We start from the raw sequence: 19260 nt of genomic DNA, 5'->3' as shown, positions 1-19260 counted from the left end.
TTCGACCTGGAAATCGGCGAAATTTTGCCTTCAATGACCTCTGGTGACCTGACCCTTGACCTGACCAAAAAATTGACCGATGTGATTTCGTCATTATTTTTGACGCTCTTTCGAACGCCGCCTTCCGCGTATCGCTACGTGGCCCAGGAGCCGAGTTACAAGGGGGGGGGGTGTTCAAACACCCCCCCAGCAGGGCGTGGAAATCCAGGACCCCCAGCCGGGCGCGGGTTAAGATAATTGGGCAATAACAATAGGATCCATGACGTGTAAAGCTTGTGTAATCCTAACTTTCCAATTTATTCGAGGGAAATAATGTATGATATTTGCCAATACCTAGAAACTCAGAGCATGCTGTTTCCGATCTTTATCTCACTCAGGAACAATACAAATCAATTACCCTTACAGAGACCATTCCAGCCCATCAAGAGCATGGGGTTACCATATGTTCTCATCACAGCATTTTAACCCGCGCCCGGCTGGGGGTCCTGGATTTCCACGCCCTGCTGGGGGGGGGGGGTGTTTGAACACCCCCTTCTAACTCGGCTCCTGGGCCACGTAGCGATACGCGGAAGGCGGCGTTCGAAAGAGCGTCAAAAATAATGACGAAATCACTTCGGTCAATTTTTTGGTCAGGTCAAAGGTGAGGTCACCAGAGGTCATTGAAGGCAAAATTTCGCCGATTTCCAGGTCGAATGTCGACAATTTCCAAGAAGCCAACGCATAACTCGGGAACCAATAGAGCTAGAGCGCCGCGGAAAAGCGCATTCGATAGCCCTATTAACGCCCTTTCTGAGTAATTCTCTCAGATTTGACCTAACGTCAACGGTTTTGCCTGCAGGGGGCAAAAACTGCAAAAATAGCCGATTTTTTCGGAAATAGTTTTTCTGCAATAACTTTTGACCCAAGACTTGTACGAGCTTACTTTTACCGGCATCGTATTCCTCTCGTCAAGACGCATCGAGTGAACTATAACTTGACCTTGAAAGGTCAACTTGAAAATTTGACCTCAGGTCAAGGTCATGACCTGACCGGAAAGGGTCATGTTGCATATCAGTCGATCCGTATCGTCGGACTGAACACATCTAAGGCGTTTTCATCGCTCTAGCATGCCTCTATCAAAAGTTATTTGCGAAAAACTGTTAGATACCATTCGTGACCTAAGATGACCTCAGGGCATAAACAGGGGTCACGGACACCATTTTCATGTTCAGTGTGTCTAAACCACTTGTAATTCAGTGTTTGGGAGTGTTTATAATGTCTTTCGTCCAAAAGAGGCGCATTTCAATTTTCTCCCATTGACTTATAATGGGGAGGTCGCAAAATTGACCTGACCTTAGGTCATCGATATCAAAATTCTGAGATATACATTTTGTACATGCTATTGCTCTTAGCAATTGCTGAAAGTTTCAAAGCGATCGGTCATTCGGTGTAGCTATGAAAGACATTGAAACTTTTTATGAGGTGAGGTCACTTCAAGTGACCTGGTGACCTGACCTTGAATGACCTTGGTCTGAATTTTTCACAACATGTGTAGAATTGATGTATGATAAGGTGTACCAAAAACGGCGGCGCTCCGCGCCGCCGTTTTTGAGATATTCTCGAAAAACCACAAGGGGGGGGGTGTTCAAACACCCCCCAGCAGGGCGCGGGTTAACACTTTGCACTATAAAAGCATGATGAGAAATACAGCTAAGCTTACCTTTAAATCCAAAGTAAGGTCCAATTATCCGTCACTGTATATAGGTCAGGTCCGTCTAAGTCAACACGCTCTTCACTAACACCTCGCCCGCCGCCCCGCACAACGTGCTGTGTACTACGCGCAAAAGATGGCGGCCACCGGCAGCTCCTCGCGACGTATGCTAAAACCCCTTCGTAACTCAACTTTTACTCCTGTCGGAACGTTCGGGAAAGGTTTTTCGGAAGTAATGGAGAGTTGCGTCACAGAGTTATGGGGTGTCACACATGGAGTCATTTCGCCATCCATTAAGAACTCTTGAAAACTCTTTCGCAAAATGAAGAAGGCTCGAAGTTACCCTAGAACACACTCAATAACTCTGCTGGAAAGGGAGTTATCAATGGTTTAAAGGAGTTTTCAGGGAAGCATTTTCAAGAGTTTTGACCCATATGGAGTCAATTTTTTTCTCAGTTTTTTTTTTGCACATTTTTTTTCTTCTCTCGACTCAACGCGTGTTACGATAAGAACACCACCCTGGCGGGAGTTAAGCTGGGGGAGCCTTGAGCCCCAGCAGCTCGTCCTTCTATCTCACTGATATTACCCTCGTCCTGTCTTGTGATAATTATTTCAGTCCCATCTTACGATAACGGCCCTTAAATATGATTTACTTCTGTTTGATGAAACATGTCGGGCTCCGCGATGAAAAGACTTAAAAACATACATAGAAGCTACGGGAGCTACGGGACCGGGATTTACCAATTAATAAAATTAATTTGTTTTTGCAATATCTCAGCCGTTTCTGGGCCGATTTCCTGAAACTTGGACTGTCGGTGGTAGGGTAGGGTAGGGTAGGGCAGGGTAGGGTAGGGTAGGGTAGGGTTGGGTAGGGTAGGGTAGTGTAGTGTAGTGTAGTGTAGTGTAGTGTAGTGTAGTGTAGTGTAGTGTAGTGTAGTGTAGTGTAGTGTAGTGTAGTGTAGTCTATGTATGTAGTATAGGAGTAGGAGTAGGAGTAGGAGTAGGGTAGGGGTAGGGTAGGGTAGTGTAGTGTTAGTGTAGTGTAGAAGTAGGGTAATGTAGAAGTAGGGTAGGGGTAGGGTAGGGTAGGGTAGGGTATGGTAGGGTAGGGTAGGGTAGGGTAGGGTAGGGTAGAAGTAGGGTAGGGGTATGGTAGTGTAGGGGTAGGGTAGTGTAGGCCGTAGGGGTAGTTTAGGGGTAGAGTAGGAGTAGAATAGGGGTAGGGTTGAATTGAATAACATCCTAACTTACAAAGGGCTCGAACAACTCGCATGCATCACCATCATACCATACAGTTTAATTAACCCTCGCCCTGGCAGGGGGGGTCGATGCGATCCCCCCCTACGGTTTTTCGAAGATAACGTAAAAACGGCGGCGCGCAGCGCCACCAAATTTGGCACAGCCTATGGGGAATCCTTTTTACATATTACCTGAAAATTTCAGGTCCGGGTGACCTTGGGTCAGGTTACCAGGTCAGAAAAACCAGTACAAGGTCAAGGTCAAATTTCAATTTTCTTTTTGCACCTGTCCAACTCACAGTTTTGGACTGATTTCCTTCAAACTTTCAGGATGTGCTAAGTTCACCGAGTTGTATAACATATAGTTCGGGTTTTTTAGGTCACTGACCTGAGGTCAGTTAGAGGTCATTGCGTCGTAATGTTAAGCCTATGGGAAAATACTAAATTCGGAAAATACTGGAGATATCCGCTTCGTTATATCACTTTTGTGCTTTGAAACCACAGTACTTAACAGCAGGTCACTTGGTGCTTCTTTGATTGGTGTACTTATCCATGGGTCAGGTCAAATGAGGTCAACTGAGGTCAAATGACGTTTTTACCGATAACTTCGCACATAATGACGCTAGAACTTCAAAAATTGTGTCGTTGTGTTCCTGGTGATCAGCCGAATCGAATGATATGCGATATGATGCAATTTGGTTAACCTGAACTTAATTAACCCGGCAGTTGCTGGGGTATTTCGCCACCCACCGTTTGCTGGGGGGGGGGGCGTTAAATGCCCCCAGCCGATAACTCGAGAACCAATAGGCGCAGCGAAACGCACGAGGCGGCAAACGAAAGAACGCGACGAGACGCTTCAGATGAGTACTTTTAAGTTGAATTTTGAGGTCACAGGTCAGGTCAAGGTCAGGTCAAACACCTGAAATCGGACTTTCAGTAGCATGGACTTCATGACTTCGCAATGGGCGCCTCTCGTCATAACCTCTGTCAAAACGGTGCACAATCCACCATATAAGGCCTACAAGAGTGTCAGCTCTATGCAGGGGTCAGTCAAGCATAGGTCAGGGTCAAGGTCAGGTCAACCGGGCAGGCACATATCCCCGAAAATAAAGACTGATATACGCAGCCTGTGACACATGTTTTATGGGTAATTTGGGGCGCAGAACACGATGGTGACATTCATTTTATCATATGTGTACGTGTTTGCCTAAAAAAGCTCAATTTAAGAAATGCATGTATCATAGTCGTGAAGCAGTCACGAGAAATTGCCAAGATTCAGTTCAAGATTTTGGAAAATGCGGAACGATAATCAATAATCGAAGATAGCCATTTGGTTGTTCATGGTATTGGCAGTCTAATGGCGTTTACGGCATGTCTGTATGTCTATTCTGTGATTTTATTTGATTTTTTGAACATATGCCGTTTTTGGTCGAAAACTCAGAAATCATGACGTCACTAAAACCTCGATATCTCAAAAAATTTTCGACCGATTTTTTTTTAAACTTTGTCACAATAAACTTCAATCAATTCCCTACAGGTACGGCGCGCCGTTTTTATGCTATGGCCCGGCGAAAAAAGTGGGGGCGTTAAACGCCCCCCCCCCAGCAACTCGCGGGTTAATTAATTAAAGTTTTCTTAAAAATTAAGAAAAAACTTCAAGTACATTTAAGCAAGCTAAAAAGTATATCATTCAACGCGCCTTGACGTGATGAGTTCACTGGTGCTTTTCTTTTTGCTCTATCTTAGTTAGATCAAAAGTTATAAGCGAAATACTTTTGACCTGTTTTTAGCGAAATTTTTACATTTATACCCCCTAAAACGCCCCCCTAAATATTGACCTAGAACAACCAAATTTGCACAGGGGCGAGAACTCCAGGAGGTTCACCTACTTACCAAATTTGATGTTTCTAGGTGCCATAGGAGCCAATCGCGAGGGGGGGTCGCATCGACCCCCCTGCCATGCCTTGTTATGAAAAATGCCCTGCCAGGGCGAGGGTTAACACGCGCGCACCGACGGGGGGGGCGGATATCCGCCCCCCTGAGGTTTTTCGCGAATAGCGGAAAAACCGCGGCGCTTAGCGCCACGAAATTCGGTACGACTATTCTCTCATCAATTTTACACATGGTTTGCAAGTTTGAACCTCCTAACTATTAAGGTCAGGTCACAGGGTCACTTTGAATGACCCAACCTCAATTCACTTTTTTGCAACTTTGTCACCGTGCCAGAGCTACAGTAGATGTTGGAGGCCCTTGAAAGTCGCAGGATGTTTTAAGGTCATTAGTAGCTACAATTTGTTTATCTCGGAATTTTGATATCGGTGACCTAAGGTCAGGTCAATTTCGCGACCTCCTTATTATAAGACAATGTGAGAAAAATCAACTCCCTGTTTTTACCACTAAAACGGGTCGGAATGGCCCCATATACCATACATGACTTCATATACGATCAACCTTCACTACCTTGAGGTCTGTTTTGCTGTTGGGCAGCCGTAAGGTCATGGGACGTCATCAAAGGTCACCAAAGGGTTTTTGCCAATAACACCTTACAGGAGCAAGATACAGCTGCGCGGGCCGCGGATGGTCTCATTGTGTTCAGCTCGTCAAGACGCATCGAATGATATACAAGATGACCTCGAGGTCACGTGACCTGAGGTCAACCTTTGACCTTGACCTTTCGAAGTCAACATATATATCATTCGATGCGGATTGACGAGAGGATCACGATGATGTCCTCAGTTTGTTCCTATCTTGACTAATTCTAAAGTTATTCGAGAAAAACTCTCCATATCTAGCGCCGCCATTTTGACTTTTTACCCCTGTGACGTCATCTTGGACCTGATCTGAAAATGACCTTTGTAAAAATTGTAGACCTTGTCCGTGCGTATCCGATGCCGTTTACCGCTTGTCGCTATCTTGATTCGTTCTTGAGATCTCAGGGGAAGGGGCGGTCATTTAGGCCAGGTCGGGTCAGGTCAGGGCCAGACATGTGCATGGATCCGAGTCATGGATCTATGATCTCAGTGGATCTCGAGGCAAATTGCAGGTTCGGATCTATGATCCCACCGAATCCGGCGTGAAAAATTTATCCTGGATCTATGATCTCACAGGATCTGACGATAAACCAAGAACATGGATCTATGATCTAAGTGGATCCCACCATGCACAACATTTGAAGCCAGGTTTCCAAGTGTTTCCATGTCAATAAGTGCCATAAAACTACGGATTATGACGTGTTATTACATAAAATCACTAAAAAAGAACGTTTGTAAGCTGCAACGAGTGATTTTTTGTGATTTCTGTGTTGACCAAAAATAAATGAGGATCTATGATCTTACTGGATCTCAAGCAAAAATACTAGACTCGGATCTATGATCCCTACGGATCTCTCGATTAAGTTAAGAGCTGGATCTATGATCCCGACGGATCCGAGATCAGGATCCGTGGGATCAGATCCCAGATCCATTTTCTCGGATCCATGCGCATGTCTGGTCAGGGCGTAACCACCCAAGCGGACGGTGCGGAAAGTCCGCATCATTATTTACGGGCGTTCATAGGTCAAATGGTGACCTCTTATGTCACGTCAATGACCCAAAAGTCGGAAAAATATTTTGGATTACAGATGATATCTTCATGCATTTAGGCCAGGTCGGGTCAGGTCAGGGGCGTAACCACCAAAGCGGACAGTTCGGAAAGTCGGCACCACTTTTTTACGGGCGCCGAAGGCGCCCCCCCCCCCCCCCCCCCTCCGTCTTCTGTTCAGTACCTATATATTTGCCACAGACGGCGCCCTACCCTTAGTAGCGTTTCATAAGCGACTCTCTTGCTACCGAGGGCCCGAGGCGACCCTTTTTTCGCATGAAGGCGCCCCCTTTAGCTTCATAGGCGTCTCTCTATTGCGTGCAGGCGCCCAAATGGGCATCAGCGGCGCCCCTGCAGGTCTCACAGTTGCCTCTCTTTCGAATGCAGGGCGCCCTCTTACGCATGCACTGGGTATACCGGTAAACATGATAAAATGAATCTGAAAATTGCACCCGTGGCCCCTCCTTATTTCCCTGAGGTCATTTCAGGCATGAAAGATTTCCAACAGTTTTTTTTGCAATAATTGTGTTTTTATTTCGTCTGCGGAGGTCCATGGCCACGGTGGTACCGGTGGCCGGTTGTGAGCGCAATTTTTGTGCGCGGATTGTGAGCGGAAGGAGGAAGTACGATCACATATCTGATGTTGTAAAGGACCTTGGTTGGCTTAGGGCTGATCAACTGGTCTGCTATCACACTCTCTGCCTGCTGAAGAGAGTCATGTTCACGGGTCAGCCAGGTGATATAGCCGCGATGCTGACTACTGCTGACCATGGGCTATGATACGAGACAATCTCACCAGCTAAGGCGCTCACATGCTGTAAGCACCTCAGGAGTCCGCCGATTTAGTTTAAGAGCAGCTGATTTGTACAACCACCTCCCACCCGATGTACGTAATGCCCAGCATACACATCAGTTCAAGCGCCGTCTTAAAGATTTTCTTCTAGACGATGATATGATGTGAGGCGATGATATGATACGGATGTGTCTGGTTGGCCGATTGACCTCTGACCCTAGTGGTGGTGATGTTGTGTGTGTGTGTGTGTGTGTTTTCATGTCATCTTTTATATTATCTCGTTTTATGTCCCACCTTTTTATTCACAAGACGTGTAACTTTTAAACAGCCACTGTAAAGTGGAAAGTTGCTAAATACATGAATTGAATTGAGCCGGCGCGGAGGTCCATGGCCACGACGGTACCGGTGGCCGGCTGTGAGCCGGCGCGGAGGTCCATGGCCACGGCGGTACCGGTGGCCGGCTGTGAGCCGGCGCGGAGGTCCATGGCCACGGCGGTACCGGTGGCCGGCTGTGAGCCGGCGGTTTACCGACCGCCGCCGTGCAGAAGGCGGCAGCCGTGACTGGGCACCACCAGCCGCCGGGCGGCCGCCGGTGCCGGGAGGTGACGGCACGTGAACGTGATCGCCTGAGGCGGTGGGGGCTAAACATATTTTCGTTATTTAATGCTCAATGCAATCGCTGCGACTTTTTACAAGACCTTCTCGTCGTCGTTGTTTCTTGCTTTCAACGAATGGTCCCCGAGTGATGACTCTATCCTCACGCAAGAAAGGATGAATAGAGCTAGCAATTAAGCCCAAAATACATATCGAAAAGGTTACAAAACACTTCTTTTTGAAGGAGATGAATTGGATGGTTTTCGAGCCTCAAGAAACATGTTGCGGATATGACGCGTCACACAACCTGACGCATAAAGACTGTGTTCAAAAGTGTGAGCGGCAGCTCCGCAAGCGCTTGTTGACGAATAAAAAGCGTATGTACTGTCCGGTCGCCATAGCAACAAGTAAGCGAAACAAATTTCGAACACTATCCGAGTGCACCAAGTTCGACTACATCGAGGACGATGGGTGATGGTTGCCAGCTGATTAAATTAATGAAACGCGAATAAATTCAACTTTTGTTTGAGATTGCGAGTAAAAATGTGTTGCTAATCAAATATCATTGAATTAGTTTTTGTAAATAAATTAACTACAAACACCTCTGTGCAAAGTGTTTCAAAAATAAATCAAGGCTTATGAAAATCGTGAGTAAGGTTGGGAAAAGCAGGACAAAGGATCACGTGACTAGCGTCCCAACCTTATCTGTAAGAATCTTAGCCACACCATGACTGTAAAGTGGCACCGGCATGGCGGTCAGCTGTGTTGATTATGAGGCGGCCGGCCGGCGATGCGGGCTGATGGAGCGGGCAGCCGACCGGCCCACAGCCGTGTCGCCGCCGGCATCATGGCCGGAGCTCCTCTGTCATCATCTTCGTCTACTTTTGCTTCCAAATTTGAATCTCGATCCCCAGTCCATTTCATTTTATTTGTTAGTTAGGTGCTTCGGTCCGTGGGACCATTTCGCACCGGGTGTTTGTGCCAGGGGTAGCCAGTAACAGTTGGTAGCATTAGGCCAAATGGGCGCTAACCATTAGCAGCTCTACGCCTACCTCTCCCATAATCACCTTCTGGCATCCTCCCAGCATGGCTTCCGCCCCCGGCACTCCACGGAAACCGCGTTGCTGTCCGTCACTGAACACATCCTGGCCGCCACTGATAGGGGGGATTTGTCAATGCTATGCCTTCTCGATCTCAGTAAATGTTTTGACGTGATTGACCACGATCTTCTGATGCAAAAACTGATGTTACACGGCATTGAAATTTCCTGGTTCGCCGCCTATCTACATGGACACACTCAGAGCGTGTCTTTGCAAGATGTATCCGGACGTCGAGTGCTGTCTAGGCCTCTTTCTAATGCCATGGGTGTCTTCCAGGGCTCTGCGTTAGGGCCGCTTCTTTTCACCATTTTCTCTAACAACTTATCGCTATACACGGGCGACGCAAAAGTGTTTCAGTATGCCGATGACACTCAAGTATTGGTTAGCGGTCCAGCTCGGGACCTCGAAGTTCTCATCTCGCGCATGGAGGACTCCCCCGCGTCTCTCAACGACTGGCTTTGCGCTAACGCCCTCTAAAGTGAACGCAAGTAAAACACAGCTTATTGTATTTGGCAGTCGTCAAAATCTACGTAAATTACCAGACTTTAGAGTACCATTCCGCGACGCAGCGTTGCAACCGTGCGCACAGGTCGGGAACCTTGGCGTCACTTTCGACAGCACTCTGTCATGGGACGCACACGTCTCTGAACTCTGCCGCCGGTGTACGGGACTGTTGATTGGTCTTTCACACGCGCGCCACTGTCTCCCAGACGGCATCATTCGAACGCTCGTGACGGCACTCGTTGTATCGCGTATCCAGTACTGCCTTTCAGTTTATGGTAATGGGTCCCAAAAACTCGGTCGACTCCAAAAAATTCTTAACTTTGCCGCTAGAGTTATTTTCGGCCGCCGTAAATTTGACCATGTCTCCGACCTGCGAACAAAACTCGGGTGGTTGTCCCCGCGCGGTATGTCCGATTTCCACACCCTTGTCATCGCACACAACTCACAAGGTCATACAGCGACGGTCGTCAAGTTAGATGTGAGTGAATCCTAATCTATTATCTAAGATTCGGAGTCAGGCGAGCCCCTCCGATTTGGACCAAACTTGGTCAGTAGATAGTACGTAACATCCTGATTACGATGCACTCAAAATCTAAGCTCGGCCCGCCATATTTACGGGATGTTTGAATTTCAAGGTCATTCGGGCGAGCCCCTACGATTCCCGTCAAAATTGGTGTACGGATACTCTGGATGCTCCTCATTACGAAAATTACAAAATTTAAGCTCGGTCCGCCATATTTACGAAGTTACGGAGGTTTGAATTTCAAGGTCATTTGGGCGAGCCCCTGCGATTTCCGTTAAAATTGGTATACGGACATATTACATCCTCCTCATTACATATGGGGAATATTTGTTTCTGGTCCCTAAAAAGCTGTTTCTGGCACCTAATTGCTGATCAGCCCCAAAATGCTTACTCGACCCTAATATCTGAATCTGGCACCTAATTGCTTCCACACAGCCTTAAGTTGCCAGATCGTCTAGTTGAACTCCGTATTTGCTGTTTGCTGATTCAGCACCAAAACCAAAACATCCAGCACCTATTTTATTCCACGTTTGCCTACCTAATTCGCGTAATCTTCCTGATTTTATGTATCCTAACAAACATGAACGTTGCATTCGGTGATGTCAAGTGCCATTTTCGCCAGTGGAGATAATGATTAATGCCATTTCTAGCCAAAAGAGAATCACTAGCCAGCTATGGTGCAGCATAGCAAGACGCTCCTATACCAGCCCGCTATGTAGAGATTATTGCACCCTCAGCCATTTTAACGTGAAAAGTTTGGATCCGTCACTTCCAGCCAGGCTCTCAGGTCATAAACTGGAGTAAAGCAAAATGTCAACTCTGAACAGACATGCCACGCAACCGGCCCTCTTTTCAATAGCTTTCTGTAATCATCGTCTGACTCCATCTCGATCAAACGCAGCATCCGGTTTCTACAGGGGCGTTTGACTGACCGGCCACACAATAACCAAAAACAAAATCAAAGCTTCATGCACACATAAGTAAGAAACGGATGAAAAAGGCACAACCACGGCACAACTCTGCGCGGCAAACAACGGACAATGTCCCACGCAAGATCTCGCGTTTCTTCAGCGGCCTTGAACGGAATGAAAACATTACATTTCTTTTTTGGAGCTATTTGATGACGTCAAAAAATGCAATACCCGTTTTAATGGTGAAAATCGAGACAATTACTCACAAAAAATGTTTCCCTTTAAGCATTACAAATAAATACTTTTAAATATTAAAATGACATTGTTTTTTTCGAACAAATCAATATTATTTGCTTACTTAAACGTCATATACAATGCTGAGATCACTACGGGGCTGTCTTAGAGTGTAGCTGCACTGGCAACCTTTAGGCTAGACTCCAGGGGTCATTATACCAGAACAACATGATTCTACCAGCCAGTAGTTCATTTTTCTACTAGATTGGTGCTACGCTCAGCATTTAGGTGCCAGATTCAGAAAAAAGAGTAAGGCGTACCGATGAATAGGTGCCAGAAACAGCTAATTAAGGTCATTTTCCATGATTGGTGCTGGTATCCACCCAATAGGTGCTGAGGACCAATTTTGGGGCGAGTCAGCTTTTAGGTGCCAGAAATAGCTTTTCTGGGACGCAATTAAATGGCGTCCATTACAAATATCATAAAAGTTAAGCTCGGCCCGCCATATTTTTCAATTTACGGAGTGACAAAGTTACGGAATTTCAAGGTCATTGGGAGAGCCCCTCCGATTTTCGTCAAAATTTGTATGCGGACACATGACATGCTCCTTATTACGAATATCATATAAATTAAGCTCGGCCCGCACTATTTCAAAAGCTACAGATGTTTGAATATCAGTGAATTTCAAACCACAGTAACGTTTGAAATAGTGCGGGCCAAGCTTAGTTTTTACGATATTCGTAATGAGGAGCATGTAATGTGTCCGCACACAAATTTTGACGAAAACCGGAGGGGCTCTCCCAATGACCTTGAAATTCCGTAACTTTGTCACTCCGTAAATTGAAAAATATGGCGGGCCGAGCTTAACTTTTATGATATTTGCAATGAGGAGGCTATAATATGTCCGTATATCAATTTTAACGGAAATCGCAGGGGCTCGCCCAATGACCTTGAAATTCAACCCTCCGTAACTTCGTAAATATGGCGGGCCGAGCTTACATTTTGTAATTTTCGTAATGAGGAGCATCCAAAGTATCCGTACACCAATTTTGACGAGAATTGTAGGGGCTCGCCCGAATGAACTTGAAATTCAAACATCCCGTAAATATGGCGGGCCGAGCTTATATTTTGAGTGCATCGTAATCAGGATGTTACGTACTATCTACTGACCAAGTTTGGTGCAAATCGGAGGGGCTCGCCTGACTCCGAATCTTGATTATAGATTAGGATTCACTTACATCTAACTTGACGACCGTCATACAGCGCCGAGAACCCGAGCAACTAGCCGGCCCCCGCCGAAGTTAGTTGGTAGCACTGCTGCTCCACGGCGTACATTTCCTACCAGCCCATAGGGTTTACATGTTAAATGGCCTGTTTTCAGCGAGCGATATCTCGGTCAACCTTTGAAGGAATCAATGGTTCTTAGTCTCAAATGATAGATCGATGAATTTTCTTTCGACAATTCCTCTACCATTTTTCACGAAACCCAGCCGATCTTCTACGGCGTACAGGGTAAAGATTTCTCTGCACGCCAGCACCCGCGATCCGCCTCTCCGATCGTCGGCGCGCGGTCCTCGGTAGTGCAGTCGGTAGCGTATCGGGCTACGGATCAGAGGGTCGTGAGTTCGAATCCTGGGAGCGCCGCGTGAGTTCGGTTAGAATCGAATGATGTAGATTCTTGAATGTTTGCATAATCAATTATGAATAGCTAATAGAATGTATCTGCCCACTAATCGGCCCCTAAAACCTGTTATTTTAGAAATTTAAGAAATGAATGTCACGTGCGCGTCACAACTGCCGACCATAAGCGCTACCATATTCTAGTTTGTGTTCTGGTCCGGGCCTCGCCTGTCAGCCTCCCTTCTTACCGGCTCGATCCGGTACGGGCGGCCGGGCGCTGGGTCACCCCACCTGACGTGATGTGCTCACCTGTGATTGGTTGGGAGTAGGTGGCGTGACCTGATCACCCCACCTGCCGATGTATGTATGTCAGCTCTGATTGGTTTGCGAGTGGAGTGCGTGTCAATGTGTGTTGTGAAGCGGAATGTGAGGGCAGTTCTGTTTTGGTGTGCACGGCGGCAATACAGCTTACCAGCTACTCCAGCGTCTGAACCTCACATGGCGCAGCCGACATCTACGGACCTGCCACAGTGAGCCGAAGCAGTACCAGAGGACCTGACTGGTAGATCAGCGACTGCATGGCGTACAATTTACGTTCCAGTTCCAAGATGGATAATACCAGCGAACAAGAAGAGGTCAGCTCGGCACCACCATGGCTAGCTCAGCTTCAGCAACAGCTTCAACTGCAGCTACAGCAACAGCACGAGCATCATCAACGAGACATCGAACTCCTTCGCCAGGAGCTACAGGAGCACCGTTCTATGGCTATTGCAGCTGACCGGAAGCCAGCGCCAACAGCGGTGGAGCCCGAGGTCACCACGCGATCAGCTGAAGCCAACGGCGCTGTTGAGCCGCCGACTCCTGCCGTTTCGGGGCACTCAGTGGAGGCATCCAGGACACCAGTACCTGGCGAGGCTAGCAGCCAGACACCACCTTCATTAGTACCAGCCCCCGCTGCCGCATCATCTCCTGTAGCATCTCCTGCAGCTTCAGCATCTGCACTGATCCAATCAGACAACATAGTCAGGCGACCACCGGTAGCACCTCCTGCAAAGCTATCATCTTCTGCCAGTCTTCGTGAGTTTCGTCTATGGAGGTCATCCTGGGATGATTACTATCGCCTTGGAAGCATCTTCACGCTTGGTCAGGCAGACCAACTCGCCTACCTGAGAGGTTGTTTCACCGAGGACATGCGCGCCGCCAGTCTGCATGCGGTCGGCATCTGCCCTCACCTGGACGATGTCAACTCGTCCCTGGACAAGATTGAACAGTATCTGCGTCTTCAGCACAATGTACACGGTGATGAGCACGGTCAAAGACGTACACGGTGATGAGCGCCGAAACAGCTCGTCTTCTCGGAGTGACGACGGATGCTCTGTCACCCCCACCCAGCATCCAGATCTCTGCTGCCAATGGCCAACCAATGTGCTGCATCGGCACTTTCGACACCTTCATCAGTCTTCAAGACAAAACGTCCCGGGACACCGTGTACGTCTTTCCCGAGTCCCGTGGGATGCTCTTGGCCTGGTATACCGCTAAGGCACTGGGTATTCTTCCTGCCCACTACCCTGAGCCGGCGAAGCAGCCGTCTGGCGTTCACAGAGTCGCAGCATCTCCAACAGATGGAGCAAACAGTTCGCCATCGGCAACTTCGAAGTCCAAGAACATGCTGCGCAGTACACTGCGGCAAGAGTTGATCCAGGAGTACCGCGATGTCTTCACGGATGACAGCGAGGGCTCACTCCAACCGATGGCTGGTGAACCCATGGTCATCCATGTCACAGAGGATGCAGAGCCGTTTGCGGTCCGCTCAGCTCGCCCAGTCCCCTTCGCCTGGAGGGACGAGGTCAAAGCACAGCTGGACCAAATGGTCCTACACGGCATCATCGCACCACTCGGTGCAGAGCCTGCTGACTGGTGTCATCCCCTCGTACTGGTTGCAAAGGCATCTGGTGTTCGCATCTGCATCGACCTGACCAAGTTGAACAAGTTCGTCAAGCGGCCACTCCATCCACTCGTCACGCCTCGAGAAGCCGTCTCACAAGTGCCCACTGAAGCGAAGTTCTTCTCGATTCTAGATGCGAAGTCTGGCTACTGGCAACTACCACTGCACCCGGACAGTCAGCACCTGACCACCTTCATGACTCCCTGGGGTCGCTTCAAGTTCCTCCGAGCTCCCATGGGTCTTATCTCGACTGGGGACGAGTACTGCCGGCGAGGGGACCTCGCTCTCCAAGGTCTCGACAACTTCGTCAAGGTAGTCGATGACATCATGATATACAGCAAGACGTTGGAAGAACATGAGCACCATCTTCGAGCTCTTCTCGACCGTTGTCGTGCACTTCAAGTGACCTGGTGACCTGACCTTGAATGACCTTGGTCTGAAATTTTTACAACATGTGTAGAATTGATGTATGATAAGCTATACCAAAAACGGCGGCGCTCCGCGCCGCCGTTTTTGAGATATTCGCGAAAAACCACAGGGGGGGGGGTGTTCAAACACCCCCCCAGCAGGGCGCGGGTTAAAGGAATGGTATTCTAGATAAGTGTAGGAAATCAACAATGTTTTCACACTTTTTCCACTCCGAAACATATCCTACCGAATTCGCCACTTTCTCCTGCACAAGACAACGCCTAGTTTGGCTACCGGAACTTGACTGAACACGGAATATTCGCATTAGAGTATCTTAATACCCCACTCAGGAGCGCTACACTGAAAAAAATAATGACACCTAAAAGGGGTGTTTTTTGAAGCGTACCAAAAACGCGCAGTTTTCTTGAGTCCGATTACACCCGGAATCAGACACTTTCTAGCGTATTATGACACTGGTTGAGGGTGTATTTTTATACCATATGGCGTCAAATGATTCCCGGAATCGTACGCCTTATAAGATAAAAATACACCCCAAACCAGTGTCATAATACTCTAGAAAGTGTCTGATTCCGGGTGTAATCGGACTCCAGAAAACTGCGCGTTTTTGGTACGCTTCAAAAAACACCCATTTTAGGTGTCACTTCAGGGAGTAATCGGATTTTGGGGGGGTGTTTTGATCCCATACGGTGTATGACTCCGGGAATCATTTGACGACATGTGGTATAAAATATACTCCCCACCAGTCAGAATACCTCGGGGGTGTCTGATTCCCGGTGTAATCGGACTCCTGGAAACTGCGCGTTTTTGGTACGCTTCAAAAAACACCCCTCGTAGGTGTCACCTCAACGGTGTTAAATGACCCTTGAGATGGTTTTTCTACACCGGTTGAGGATGTTTATGTTATAACATGAAACATTGATTTATGTAGGACGATGTAGTAGCCGTGATTTATGTAGCCGATGTAGGACGCTTAGCGTCATACATCGCCTAAATCAATAATATCGGTATACCAGAAGGCACAAACCACTGGGTACCTCCCAAACTGGTCATCCACGACACAATCACGCAAAATTAAAGACGCCTATATTATATGTGTGACACTAACAGCAACAGGCTCTCAACCGGTGTAGAAAAACCATCTCAAGGGTCATTTAGCACCCGTGGGGCGACACCTACGAGGGGTGTTTTTTGAAGCGTACCAAAAACGCGCAGTTTCCAGGAATCCGATTACTCCCGGAATCAGATACCCGCCGTGGTATTTTGACTGTGGTGGGAAGTGCATTTTATACCAGATGTTGTCAAATGATTCCCGGAATCATACACCTTATGAGATTAAAATACACTATCCACCAGTCATAATTGCAGTTGAAACCACGTGACGCAGATATATAGCATATACCATGCATGGCATTCGTAATTATGTATGTAACAATAAAGTACAAAAATATGCATAGGTATATATGGCGAAATATAATGGAAGCTTACCGTAAAGCACATGGGTTCATTCACCGTGAGGAATTGCTCTGTTCCATCGAGCGGCGATTATCGGTATACTCAGACTTGCCTGCATGGTTCTGCATGGTCCAAACTTGCCTCCGTTTCCATAGTGCGTTGCAATCTTACCGTCCTCACTTCATAATTTCACCGAGTGCAGGGCGCCTCCTTATTTGGATACGTACAGAGCAAGTTACAAATAAAAACTGAACTTTATCGCTAATGCACTATCACTTGAAACAAAACTACACTTCAAACAACGTTTGGCGACATTACAAGCACGTAAATTCAAATAATTCCTGTCCTCACTCACATCGCACACACCACGTGGCACACCGCGCGCGCAACTGAAGTCCAACGGCTTTCTAACGGTTTTCCTCAAGGTCGCACTATTTCGTCTTCGTGGTGGACCGACTAACACAAATGACGTCACAAGGCAATGCAGCCTGCTGATTGGCCTATTTCATCTTCGTGGCGGATCAGCTATATGGCTAGCACACACATGACGTCACTCGGGGCATTGACTCAAATCACTGAACCTACACCAGGGTTACGGAGTCAGAGTCGGAGTCCGTTGGAGTCGACAGTTCTGACCGTAGCCGGAGTCGGTTGGAAACGACAGTTCTGGCCGTTGTCGGAGTCGGGGTCGATATTGGAAGCCGGAGCTGGATTCGGAGTCTGATTCACCGAAAATCTCTTGACTCTGCAGTGTTGGTTCCTACCACCAGTGACGTCAAAACAAGTTCTGTAATAATTTAGTGTTTTTTGATACTATCATGTGGAGTTTTTGAATCCTATGGGTGCCATTTCACACAGTTGAGCGTTTTCGTAATCCGTGACTCGCTTATTAGGTGTAATTTGACCCTTAGTGGTGCCATAATATTCCGGTGTCATTTGAACCCAATGGGGCTCAAATGACGCCAGAATATTATGACACTACCGAGGGTCAAATTACACTCAATAAGTCATTTGAACGGAATATTATGACACCACTGAGGATCAAATTACGTCTAATAAGGGAGTCACGGATTGCGAAAACGCTCAACTGTGTGAAATGACACCTATAGGATATAAAAACTCCTCATGATAGCGTCAAAAAACGCTCAGATGTGTCATTTTACACTGACACCGTGCAGGATCTTTTGACACGACACCTAAAATGGGAGTCAAAATCTTGGGAGTCAAATGACCCTTGGGTATGTGATTCTGACCGAGATCAATTTACACTAAAAAACGGTGTATGGACACTGTTTTTCAGAATCGGATTACACCATGGGTGTCAGTTGATTCCCAAATAGGGGATCGTGATTCCCGGGGGGAGTAATTATTTTTCTCCGTGTAGGGCAAACAGCACGATATAGGTATGTTCCGGACATAGGCGAATAATTTTACTTCGTGATTTATATGATGCATATTTTCTGAGACACATTCATTAGGAATAGGATGACAGGCGTAAATTATACATACCGTAACCTTATCAACCGTCGCACTTGTGGGGAGGGGGAGGAGGAAGGGGTCGGATAAAGCCCCATGGTTTTCCGCAAATCACTCGCGCAAAAAGCAGCTGATCGCGACGAAACTTTCGTTGCCCTCGAGATCATCAATTGTACATCTAACCTAAAAATTTCATGACTCTGACCCAACTGACCTTTGACCTGTGGCATATTTCTCGAGACCATGTTTGGCCGGAATCGCGATTCGGCGTATGCCAGCTCACATTATCCTCGGTTTCCAGTCTTTTTGTGGTTTTAAGCGTTCAAATATGTGAAATGATGTTGGTGCCGTGCATTATGGTGGGTGTCAAGGTCACGTGAAGGTCAGGTCAAGGTCATTGACCTTTGATGACCTTGGTTCACTTTTTCGAGTTTTACTTGCTTCTAGGGTAGTTTGTGGTGCTGATTTCGAAATAAGCAACCATTTGAATATTTACGAAGTAGTTCTGGTGCCTTCGTACCTTGTTACGAAGCTGTCAGTAGTACACGGAGAAAAATAATTACTCCCCCCGGGAATCACGATCCCCTATTTGGGAATCAACTGACACCCATGGTGTAATCCGATTCTGAAAAACAGTGTCCATACACCGTTTTTTAGTGTAAATTGATCTCGGTTAGAATCACATACCCAAGGGTCATTTGACTCCCAAAATTTTGACTCCTATTTTAGGTGTCGTGTCAAAAGATCCTGCACGGTGTCAGTGTAAAATAACACATCTAAGCGTTTTTGACGCTATCGTGAGGAGTTTTTATATCCTATAGGTGTCATTTCACACAGTTGAGCGTTTTCGCAATCCGTGACTCCCTTATTAGGTGTAATTTGATCCTGAGTGGTGTCATAATATTCCGTTCAAATGACTTATTGAGTGTAATTTGACCCTCGGTAGTGTCATAATATTCCGGTGTCATTTGAGCCCCATTGGGTTCAAATGACACCGGAATATTATGGCACCACTGAGGGTCAAATTACACCTAATAAGCGAGTCACGGATTACGAAAACGCTCAACTGAGTGAAATGACACCCATAGGGTTCAAAAACTCCACATGATAGTATCAAAAAACACTAAATTATTACAGAAATTGTTTTGACGTCACTGGTGGTATACCACCAT

The 19260-nt window shown here is 47.0% G+C and overlaps 1 protein-coding gene across 1 annotated transcript; it reads left to right on the top strand.

Annotated features, from left to right (window-relative positions):
- Positions 1-14116: 14116 nt before the first annotated feature.
- LOC122387892 (uncharacterized protein K02A2.6-like) lies at positions 14117-15145 on the top strand. The gene has a single exon (XM_043378544.1). The coding sequence runs from the start codon at positions 14117-14119 to the stop codon at positions 15143-15145; it is 1029 nt and encodes a 342-aa protein (XP_043234479.1).
- The last annotated feature ends 4115 nt before the right edge of the window (positions 15146-19260 follow it).

This window comes from Amphibalanus amphitrite, unplaced genomic scaffold (genome assembly GCF_019059575.1).
Source record: "Amphibalanus amphitrite isolate SeventyFive unplaced genomic scaffold, NRLGWU_Aamphi_draft 000302F_arrow, whole genome shotgun sequence".
NCBI classification, from domain to species: Eukaryota; Metazoa; Arthropoda; class Thecostraca; order Balanomorpha; family Balanidae; genus Amphibalanus; species Amphibalanus amphitrite.
Note: the sequence above shows the minus strand (reverse complement) of the source record. Positions and strands in the feature narration are given on the sequence as shown.